At 41.6% G+C, this 12,202-nt stretch overlaps 1 protein-coding gene across 1 annotated transcript; it reads right to left on the reverse strand.

Annotated features, from left to right (window-relative positions):
• Positions 1-1,413: 1,413 nt before the first annotated feature.
• fam98b (family with sequence similarity 98 member B) lies at positions 1,414-11,994 on the reverse strand. Its single transcript, XM_084309835.1, has 8 exons — positions 11,845-11,994; positions 11,470-11,618; positions 11,204-11,332; positions 9,196-9,371; positions 8,894-8,974; positions 8,527-8,643; positions 3,713-3,880; positions 1,414-3,185 (listed from the first exon to the last, which is right to left on the reverse strand). The coding sequence occupies exons 1-8, from the start codon at positions 11,880-11,882 to the stop codon at positions 2,880-2,882; spliced, it is 1,164 nt and encodes a 387-aa protein (XP_084165961.1). The 5' UTR covers positions 11,883-11,994; the 3' UTR covers positions 1,414-2,879.
• Positions 11,995-12,202: the final 208 nt, after the last annotated feature.

Genomic DNA, 12,202 nt, shown 5'->3' on the forward strand with positions numbered 1-12,202 from the left:
GGCATTGGCCTTATTTATTTAACTGGAGGGAGAAAGAAAATCATACCCCAGCGTAGATGGTTAGCTTATAACAGGACAGGATCTTCTACAGCCCCTACAAGCTGCTTTAAGTTTTGTGTGGATTTTGTTCAAGATTATGCTGATGATACTGATTTGAGTCTTACTGTGTGAGGATTGCTGCACAAGAAGGTTCTTGTGGCCAATAAGGTAAAACTGTTGTCAATATGTTGTAGTTCATGATGTAAACATTGTAAAATGATCAGCTTTAAAGCGTAATGGTGTTTATTGTACAAACTTGTGTATAAACTATCTAATTAACAAAATGGTATTCCATTGAAAAAAAACTGTAGGGAATCTTTTTAGCTAAGAATAAATATTTGGAAATATGTTTGCCATGTTTGTTTTCAGTCATTCAGGTAGACCTTCTCATTGCCTGTTTCAGTATTTCATGCCACCTAGTGGTAGTAATTTAGACCTTGGCGGGGTGTCAAAGAAGGAACTCAGAAAGGCTGCAGGTTATAGGAGATGCAGCGATGCATAAGTGAAGTATACCTTAACTGTCCATGTACAAGACAAATATTCAAATAGGAATTTTAAATATATTTGACCTTAGCTACATCTGCTTTTATTTAGTACAATAAAAGATATATATATATGTTGTTATGTCAATACACAAGCTCTTCCACTGGAGCCTATTTGGGACTAGTACCTTGTTCAAGGGCACCTCGGTTGGTAGATGCAGTATAGGATGATTATTTGAATACATACGCTTTTTAAAAGCTTGATGTTTTGTACTTTGAAGAATATAACTTTTTCTGAACATTCTATTATAGAAAATGGGTTTGGAATTGCAATAGAGGGCTCTAGAGGCAATCTTTCAAGTTATTAAAATATATATAATGTAGGAATGGTTTATAAAGTGTAATAATACACTTCACTTCAAGGAATACTTTGCAATGCTGAATTTTTGTTGGTTATTGGTCTTCACCACTGCCTCATTTACTTAAGCTGGATATATCATTTTCCTTTTATGTACATGAGATAATCATAATAGATTGTTAGTACACCAGACCTGAGCTGAAATATATATATTTTAAAGTATGTATCTGACCTAAATTACCAATTGAAAAACCTCCTTTCAATAAGACATTGTTTGTCCCAAATTCAAATGACCAAATTTGGTAGAAAACCCTGCAAAAACTATCTCTTTGTTTCCTCAGTATTTTGTTAAATAATGTCAAGAGTGAATTAATTGCGGGTAAACAGTTTTACTCATATCAATATCATCATTCAATTCTACTTAATAACATTGTAATCAAATGTATAAGATTTCATAAAAAGACAAAAAAAATTAAGTGCGTTATACACACATGTTAAATGTACATATAAATGAAACAATAAATTGCCCGTGCATGAGTAAAACCTTTATTCCCCGGGCCAACCCAACCACTGATAGAGCTAAATGTTACTGCAACCTAATGAAACTCATGCAATGGAATAATACCTTCAGTCAATTAAAATGGTGCAATGTTATGAAATAATATGGAAATTGAATTTCTATTATTCATTCAAGTGAAAAGTATAAATTATCTACTTCGACTTGTCAATTCTAAATCAAGAGTGATAAAGAGTGCCCCGCTCTTCAAGCATCGGCCACAACATTTATTTAACTCATTCAGAGCCACGCCCTTATGACCATATTAGGGCTAGCGTGCCAACACTGAAGTCAATGGGAGGACGGGGAAATTTGTGAACGCTTAAACTATATCTTAAATTATGGCTATGGTAGATTCTAATACACCCGTCGCTTATCAATGACTTGCTTGCAGTCAACATGTACGAAACGGATTGTTTTTCCATTGGTACATTTCCGTTTTATACCGTTTTGAATTGGCACTGAATGGGTTAATAAAAAATATATATGGTGCTGTTTCCTTTCAGAGTTGTCAATTCTCATCTATATTCCATCCCAAATACTTCATAATACTGCTGCCATATGACATTTTTATATACATTGGATTTATTATTATAAAATATCAGTGACAACAGTATTGTTAAAAAATGTAAACTTGTACGTTAAATGTAAAGAGATTGGAGTATCTCGGGGAAATCTGGTTTACGGACACAGAAATCATAGACCTCACAGACAGTGTGATGGGTGATAGAAGGAACTGACTACAAGCATTAGAAACTGGTCAAACAGGAGAGATACTTTATTTTTCTACTTTTTCTCCCATTTTCTATTTTCGTATTGTCCAATTCTACCCTCCCCTGTCTCGAACGCTGTTAGGCCATGCCTCCCACAGGTCGGCTGCAATGTGGACCAAGCCTTGCATCACGTGTCCCCTCCGGTACACGAGGAGGCAGCTGTCGCATCTTTTCACCTGCACAGCGCGATCTCTCAGCGGCGAGGGTCTGCGTGGGAGGGGCACGCCGCCCTCGTTGCTTCCTGATTCTGCTGCGCAGGCGCACCAACCGACCTGTAGGAGTCGCTGTCCACAACGTCCGATCCCCACCCACCAGCTTCCCACCCCCTAATACTGCCAATTGTATTAGTATGAACGACCAGCCAAGCTGGTAGCAATGCCGAGAGCTGGGCTCGAACCCAGCATCTCCTGCATTAGTGGCGAGCGCCATGCCCACTGCGCCACTTAGCCGCCCTACAGGAGAGATACTTCATAGAATTCTGAAAATCATCACCTGATCAAAATAATATATAAAAATGTCTTAGTATTTTCTTGCCGTTACAGACAAAAGGTCTGGAGATAGAGTGAAGTAAATTCATTATGCAACACTGTCTGGCCTAATAATAGGAAAGAATACAACACCTAAAAAATGTAATCCCAACAAAAAATGTAATCCCAACAAAATAATACAAATCAATAATAGCGTCCCCTCTTTCCTCCATGTCCACCTTGGTTCCATCCTCCTCCTCCTCCTCCTCCTCTCCAACCACCACCACCACCACCACCTCCTCCTCCTCCCCGACCACTGCCACCTCCTTGACCCCAGCTACCTCCTCCTCCTCCGCCCCAACCACCCCCCCCTCCTCCTCCTCCTCGCCCACCCCGGCCTCCCCAGCCACCCCCACCGTCCTGTCTCTTCTGCCAGGGTGGCATCTCAGGAGGCGGGGCGTGTATCTCAGAAGGACGGCCTCCCCGGTCTGGTACTCTGCCCATTAGAATCTGTGGACCACAAGCAGAGGGAAGAGATGTTTTAGACTGGAACACCTTCTCCACTTGTACGGTTGGATAGAATAGAAAAGCAACACAAAATATTTTCCACATGTTGGTTGGTGTAAAGTGTGTAAAGTGTGTGTGATCAAAACAACTTTAAGAAATAACAAATGCTGATGTACTGCAGGTACTCAAACAATCTAAGTAAGGTAGGAAAGAAACAATACAGCATATTAGAAGCTCTTGGGGAGAAAGAAATTAATTAATCAGTACATTTCTATAAATGTGATAGGTCAGGGTTCCTGCAGGTCTCAACAAGTTAAATTTAAGATTTGACCACTTTGAATAGAATTTAATACCTATTTCACAGCCAAAACTTATGAAGGAAAATGACTATGAAAGAAGTAATTCCATACGAGTTTTTTGCTGGGAATTATTAAATTCAAGACTTTTTAAGACCCTGAAGGAACCCTGTAGGTTCCTATTCTACTCAGGTTGCAACTCAACACAGGCGTGGATCCAAAGAGCTACGGTACCTTGTTGACGGCACAGGCAGTCTTCTCCCTGGAGGAGCCACTGCTGGTCTTCACTACGTTACAGACGTCCTCCCTGGCGGCCAGCAGCTCAGCCATACCCACACACGTCTGTGGCCTGAGAATGTGTCTCCTGGGCTGGTAGGCTTTGGCCATGCTGTCAACCTTCACCTGCCAACGCACGCACACACACACACACACATGAACAGTTATTATACAGTTAGGCCAAACTACGCTCCTTTTCACTATCTGTAAGTCCAAGATAATATTGGGTTGTCAATCAAGACAACTTCCACGCTGTTGTGACAGCTGACCAGAAATCAGCTGTAGTCAGTTTATGAAAGGCCTGTTATTGAAAGGCGTATATGAAAGGCCACCACCAATGTGTAGCACCCAACCATGGGCTATGCGGGCTCAATGGCTGCCATACACCGGCACCAGGCACACAACACACACACATAATGGCTGAAAGGCTCGGGAGACAAGGGTTGATATCAGCCAATCAAGGAGAGAGGCAACTAGGTGGCCTTGATGTCAGAGACCTGATTTGGGAATTTGAGTGAAATAAAGATAGATCCACACAATGGCATACTGCTCCTAGACATGTAACGTGCAAGCGCTTCAAAAGTGAGGTCAAAACATTTTGCACATTAAAGAGTAACTACACGCATGGTCATTTTGCTGCCCTAGTGGTAGAGATTTTCACCATGCAGCACATGGTGCCCCGCCCCCAATCTGTGATGTCAGAGTACTGCTGCACACTCTGCCCCGCCCCCAATCTGTGATGTCAGCGTCTCCTTGGAAGTACTATCAAAGTCTGTCTAGGAAATAAAAGAGAGGCAGAGAGGAGCAGAGGGGGGCAGAGTGAGCAGCAGGGTGAAAATATCAACCACAAGGGGCAGCAATATGACCATGGGTAATCAATGACTATGTCTTAGAGTGACATGCCACTGTGCAGATCAACTCAGTTTATTCTTATCCTGCACCAGCTAGTTCATCACAAGAATGGTATAACTGTTGCATGACTGCCTGGTATTGCAAATTAGGTTAAAGCTAACTGCCCTACAAAGGCAAAATGCCTTAACTTCAGTTACTATAGGGAGAGTTCTGTTTTTTGGAACCCTAGCCCTATTGGCAACTTACCAATAATGTTGTTGATTGGAAGAGTCCTTTTTCAGCACAATCCATGCTGTTCCTCATACTAGCTCTGGTTAATTAGCCACAAACCAATGCCAAGTCAACAGGTTCAAGATCATGTCTGTACAAGCTGACCAGAAGACTGAGTGAAATCTACTCTGCAGTGCACAAAGTAGATTTCAGTTGTTTGCGGTCAACTTGTACAGACACGCTCGAGCCCGTTGACTTTGCATTGGTTTACGGGGCTACTAATGAGATTTCATCTAAGAAGGGAGATCCCTCCTTGAACGGCCCTTCTAAGGTTTCTCCCCTCCACATTGCCTGTGGTGCTTTTTTCCTATTGCTAGGTTTTTAGTGAGTTCTTACTTACCTTCGCATGGGGTATGTCTGGGAAAAGAACTCTAACGATCAACAACGTCATCGGTAAGTAGCAAATAGAGCTAGGGTTCCAGAAGAACAGAACTATATCCTTTAAGTTATATGTGCATATAGCCTTGCTTTAAGTTAGATGTGCATATAGCCTTGCTTTAAGTTAGATGTGCATATAGCCTTGCTTTAAGTTAGATGTGCATATAGCCTTGCTTGAACCTCTTAACCTCTTCCACCCGACAGGACCGGTACCGGTCCCAAAATGACATCACGTCATAAATCAAGCTCTCCAGACTGTTTGACAAAAGTATCGTTTTATTTTTCAAACATATTCAAGTATAAACATCATAACCATGTCACAACAGCATTTATAATGTATATTATCATCAATACGTTAGTTTACCAATAGGTTAAAGTGTTATTAGATAGATTTTCATTTGTGTTGAATAGTTCGCGAATGTCGACCATTTTGGAAAATTTGAACGTCAGGAATTGTGAGAGCTTTCGAATTTTTTCAAACGACACTTCCCAAAAGCCTCTATGGGGTTTCAAGCACATTACTATGAATTTTTTTAATATCTCTTATTATTCGGGATAATAAACCACAACACTTAACATTATTGACATATATTGAAGCACAGTTAGTTTCGCTTCCCTATTTTTAGCATGTAGCAACAATTAGAGTTGAAATTTGTTTCAAAACGGTTGCACCCTGATAAAAATAAAAAAGCTACTGTACATACAGTAGATTTCATTATCTGTTATCTGTAATCATCTTCCCTTTATTAATTTCCTTAGAATTCTTGTACACATGATCTCAAGAAGGTACTGTATGAGATCAGTTGTAGTCTTTCATGTCTGGTCATTATTAGCATGGTGTTATTCACTCTCAAAGAAAAATCATAATTCATATTCTCCTTTGTTTCATCACAGTTTAACACTTTGTCCGCCAAAAACGAGTAAACTCGTTATTGCCCGCCATGCGTTGTGCGCCATAAACGAGTTAACTCGTTTTTGGGATAAATATTTCATTTTTTCGCCATGGCATTCATAATTCATCCAGCCTCCCTCCGGGACGCAGCTGGACCCTGTTCTGATATTGCAACGCCTCAATACCGCCGCCTGGTGGATGTCGGGCGAGTTACACTCCAAGCCAAACCGGAAGTGGCGCTCGGTGCATCTGGGAGAATCCTCCGGCAGTAATATCTTGTAGCATGGATCTAGATACACACTTGAGTGCATTGGGATCGCTTTCTAAACGCAATAATCAATATGATTTCGGCGTTTATTGCGTCATACAAACAGGAAATGGATCTAGCAGATCGACATCAAATAATTGGAATATTTTTCCTCCAGTCTCATCTGCGAACGGTAAGAGGAATCTAACGTTATTTTCAGCCCGATTGTTTATTTATTTCACGGCAATCCATCTGATCAACGTATCAACCCATAGTAAAAGCAGACGCTACTGACGATCAAGGAATTATAAACGACCCCCCCCCCCTTTCCTTCACGCATGATAAAGCATAATGTATACCGATCATATACATTTGAATTTTTTAATATAGCGTGTATAGGAAAGAAACATCAATCGATAATCTATCATACGTCAGGGCCTATAACTCGCCATTTTTAATCAGATTGAGATGCGTTTTTTTGTTCGGCCCATGAGATATAATTACGAAAATAACGTCAGAATTTTTTGAAAATGCGGGGCGCAGCGGACATTGCACTCGTCACCAACGCAAGAGACACCGGGTTCAACTCCGGCTGTCGGCGTTGCCTCCGGCTTGGGCCAGCCGTCATACTAACTCAATTGGCAGAGTTAGCAGGTGGAAGTCGATGGGTGGTAATCTGGACGTTGTGGACAGCGACTCCTACAGGTCAGTTGGGGCACCTGCACAGCAGAGACAGGAAAATGGCGGGGGCAGTCTGAGCCTCCTACACGTTACTCCTCGCCAAATGAGAGTCCGCGCTGGCAGGTGAAAAGATGTGACTGGCTGCCTCCACATGTATCGGAGGGGACGCCTGAATACTTTAGACAACAAATGTTTGTTTCCGCGTCTCTGATTGGCCAGGTCATTTCTGGTCATGTGACATGTGAATTTGTGACACTGTGAATAATGTGAATATTTCTTCAGCTAGTCAGATAGTAAATTATATTGACCATATTGACCAAATTGTTTACACTGCCTGTGTTGTTTTTACTACCTGTACACTGTGTTGTTTTACTACCTGTACCCCCCCCCTCCCCCCCCCCATGCTGCTATGATGCCTGAATTTCCCCAAGGGGATCAATAAAGGAATATCTTATCTTATCTTATGTACGCCCAATCGTGGGACCGCAAGCTTCTACACTGGTTAAGCTTAGGCGCTCTTTCGAAGTTGGTTAAGGTTAGAGTTTGTCTTAGAGCATGGCGATAGAACGCCTGCCCTGATTCCGACGGTTAAGCTTAGGCACTCTTTCAAAGTTGGTTAAGGTTAGAGTTTGTCTTAGAGCATGGCGATAGAACGCCAGGTAGTTTGCAGGCTGTTAGACCCGGAAATAGGCGCAGAACTTGCTGTCCCGCGATTGGCGCACATGTCACATGACCTGGCCAATCAGAGCGCAAAACTCGAACGCGGAAACAAACATTTGTTGTCGAAAGTATTCACGCGGAGGGGACATGTGATGCAAGGCTTCTATCCTCCCTACAACCGGCCAGTGGGGGGCACATGCGAGCAACATTCAAGACGGGGGAGGGGAGAATTGGCACGGCTAAATTGGGATGGGAGAAAAATGTAACAAAGGAGGAGAAAAAGTGGATAAAAAAAATATATATATATTTAGCTAATAACACTTAAAATCATTGATAAACAAGCATAATGCTGAAAATATAAACGTTTACTGCTGTTTTGATAGGATTAGGGTCTTTACTCTTGGCTACATTTGAAAGAAACGCAACATTAATTAATACGGACTGTATTGATCTATTTATGACGCAATATTAATTTCGGCCCAGTACCGGGCTCGTCGGGCTTCAGGGGTTAAGTTAGATCTGCATAGTCTTGCTTGCATTTGGGAACTTGGCCAGGAAGGTCAGGGAACACCCTGCTATTTACACCAGATGCACGCTGGGAAAATGTCTAGTGTGGAAACGACATGAAGCCGCACCAGGAAATGTCGAGCCGTGCAGAGGGAGTCGGCCAACGGGAGAGCTGCACCGATGTGTGACATCCTGTAGGTCAGACTCACATTCTGTAGGTCAGACTCACATCCTGTAGGTCAGACTAACATCCTGTAGGTCAGACTAACCGGTGGGTAAACTCGCCTTGGCTCTGTCTGACCAGCCGAACGACTGTACCGTCACGTCCAGTCTCTTGATCAGCATCCGGCGCCGACACTCATACTGGGAGGACAGCACTGTGTTGATGTTGTGCAGCTTCTCCTGTGGAGACAGAAGCCCACATGGTTCCGTTGGTTCAGATAGACACGTTGTTAATCCCTTCAACACATTGTTAATCTCTTCACTCCTCGTCAGAAGATATGAAGCAAAGGTTCTGAGACGGACGATTCAAGACTCTAGCTACCACCCCACTGCCATTTAACATTATGTACTGACAACTTCTACACAGAGGTATGAAAACCAAAAAGAGTAGAGCAATAAATCGCTGAATTCAAAGGTGTTATTTGCTTACCCACTGTTCAGTGTTGAGAGAGTTCCTCAACACTGGCTTTCCAACGTGGCCCTCTGGGAGATCTTTAAGTACCTGGTTTATCTAAGGTGACACGCAATAAAACGCATCAGCGTAATCCAAAGGCAAGTAGCTCATTTACACATTTTTCACATTCTGTTAGTACTACTGTATATAACTTACTGTACCATGTGTACAAGAATAATCCCATTTGTATCCAGGTTAACAAAGATGAAATAATAATAATAAATGTTTAAAGAAAATCATATTCCACCACAAGACAAATAACATGCGTTGAAGCATACCTTACTTTCCACTTCAGAGAATACATCTTCTAAACCTTGTTCACTTGGCTGTGGGAGCTTCAGAGTTTCACAGATGACCTGGAGCTCCTGCTGTACTGGACTATTTCCTGGCTGTTTATTAGAGACCGGTCTGCTCTTCACTATCTGGGCTGCTTGAAGCTCCGAGCTCAGAAACACTTTTACAGAAGAAAATATGATAAAACATTAACATTACATGTTCACTCAGAGAGCTAGGTTAGAGCTATGCTGCCCTACAAAGGCAAAAAGCCTTAACTTCAGTTACTATAGTTTGCCTTTGTAGGGCAGTAGTGATATAGTAGTATTAGTACATATAGATTTTGAGGGATACAGATGTAGTGGTATTCATACACGTGTAGAGGGGTACAGATATAGTGGTATGAATACACGTGTAGAGGGGTACTCTTCTGTACAAATGCAAAGGCAGTAACTGAAGTTATGTCTTTTTGCCTTTGTAGGGCAGTATAGTTTGTTTGCACCGACGTCACGATTTGGTCAGTAACCCGGATGCGCGGACATTGCGGAGATACTAGGATTTAAACATCAGAATGGATTGCACGCTGAATGTTTGATTTAAGTTGACTTTTTAGGATTTTAGGATTTCTACACCACAGAAAAGTTCAGGAAAACGTGTGGAAGCTGCTAGAACCTACAGAGAAGGACTTAGTCGGCAGGAAAGGGCGCGATATCCTGATAAACTCAGACTAATAGGTGGTGAAGATCCGTACAAGCTGGCTCCTTCATCTTGGAGTTACAACCCGACAATTCTGCCTTCTATTGCCTATCCCGACATAGTGAACTACCTCATTTTTTCACCAAGCCCATACACAGACCTTAAATCTTACAAAGGTTTGGATGCCTATTGCCTACAATCAGATGGCGTGTGGATGGGTGAGCGAGGCACAGTATCAGCTCATTAATGACATGTCACATGTGTATTGTGAAAGCCAAGGTTAGGTGATTCAATAATATTACTAGATCAACTGATCATTACATTTGATTTTTTTTTTAAGTCTACTAGTACAGAAATTTTTTTATCGAAATGCTGATCGGTACTTTGGTAGTTCGTTCAGATGGGAGAGGACAGATGAGAGGAGAGGGGTGTTTGCCTCCTTTTTTGCACTCTTCTCCCTGATTTGTAATAGCTTTTGGCAATCTGAAGTAGGGGTGGGCAATATGACGATATTAAATAAATATCGGGTACAGTTCATTAACGATACACTTTTTAAACGTATCGTGGACATCGTGATGTTTTGCACAAACCCTCATCCATACAGTATATATATATATATGTGTGTGTATTTTTGGCTAAAGTGGATAGAAAACACAGTACTGTGCAAAAGTCTTAGGCACAAGAGTTTTTATCTAAATTGTCTTAGATGTTAATAAAATAAATTCTGTATTAGTGTGTCAGTAGACTACTCTTTTGCATTTTTAGAAACTTTTCATTTAATTATTTTTGAAAGCATCTTCATGGTTTAATGCAGACATATGTTGCAGGGATTATTATCATCATCATTTTTGCGTGACCGTATCCATCAAAGGGTTAAATCAAGCATTTTTAAGTGCTTTAGACTGGAAATATCAAAATATTGCGATATATATCGTGTATCGTGATAGAGCCAAAAAATATCGTGATATCATTTAGAGGCCATATCGCCCAGCCCTAATCTGAAGTACTCAAAATGCTTTTCCCGGTCCGACCGATTAGTACAGCCAAAAACACAGCAATAATTTACCATTTTGAGCAACAATGACCAGGAACCGTTGCTAGTTTGCTTGCGTTGGATACGTTCAGTATCTCCCAAATGGCCGACTTCCGGTTTGATGACGTTTGAAAACACTCTATAGCTACATACAGTGCTGTGACACAAGGCACTGGGCCATTGTGTTTTTATCATGTATGGTATAATATTGTATATGCCTACATAATATGTTGACGTGTTTGTATCTGTCCCCACAAAAATAAACTAAACAAATGGCTACCTACAGACAAGCTTTAGATAATCCTTCTTATTCTGCAGGCTGCCTTGAAGAATCCCTGAAACGACTCCTTCATGAGGACAGTGCAACTCCTTCAGCAAACCACTCATCTCAAACTGCAGGCAGTCAGTGTCATCTAGATGGGGAGGAGGAGGGGGGAGGAGGAGGGGGGGGGAGAGAGAGAGATCAAGCATAACAAAGATCACACTTTACATCAACATCATAGCAACATGCATTCTTGTTTTGCAAGGAAGTGGTATGGATGAAACTAACCGGAACCAGAAGAAATGCTCTCCTCCAGATCGCATAACGGTTTTAATCTGGATGCAAGCCACATACATAGGTTCACGTACTCAGGAGAAGACAGGCCCCCCTCTGCAGCTTTGTCAAGTGCAGATTCCTCCAGTAGAGGGCCATCGTAGCTGTGTAATGTTACAGAAAACAGTCATCAGTTGAGCAACAAAACTAAAGACGTCAACCTAGCTAGCAAGCGCTACTTAAGTAAACTTGAATATTTACTAAATACGTCACGCCAGCGTAGCTACACCTACATACATTAGCCGTAGTGTATGTATGTCTATGTGATGCCCTGCTGGCTGCTACGCAGCTGACTGCAGTAATGTTAGCTACCTCTTATTATTTACTTACCCAAGTTGTTCTAACGAATCCAAAATATCAGATGCCATTGTGGAGGACTATACAAAGTTTAACAGCCAAACTTTACGCGTAAATATTCATTTGAACTAGATAAACCATATTTATTCAATGCCGATATATTTCCATTGTCTATACATGCTATAGAATGGAGTTCATCTAGCTATGTACTCCGTAGTGAAACGTGTGATCTAGTCCACCGCACTGTCGTTCCGCCCTATGGGTAAACCCCGGAGTCACCCATCCCCATTCCGTCTTCTTCTTCTTCTTCTTCTGTGTTTTGATTGCTTGATTGATTGAAAACTTTATTAACAGATTGCAGAATGGGTACAATACAGTACGGCGTTAACAT

The sequence above is a fragment of the Notolepis coatsorum genome (assembly GCF_963971535.1).
Source record: "Notolepis coatsorum genome assembly, chromosome: 3".
Taxonomy (NCBI): domain Eukaryota; kingdom Metazoa; phylum Chordata; class Actinopteri; order Aulopiformes; family Paralepididae; genus Notolepis; species Notolepis coatsorum.

Excerpts from the sequence above, each read along its gene's own strand:
- fam98b (XM_084309835.1), bottom strand. The coding sequence starts at position 11,882 with ATGGCATCTGATATTTTGGATTCGTTAGAACAACTTGG. Across the intron at positions 11,619-11,844 it reads GATTCGTTAGAACAACTTGG|CTACGATGGCCCTCTACTGG; the intron begins GTAAGTAAATAA and ends AACATTACACAG. Across the intron at positions 9,372-11,203 it reads GGATTATCTAAAGCTTGTCT|TGTTTCTGAGCTCGGAGCTT; the intron begins GTAGGTAGCCAT and ends CTTCTGTAAAAG.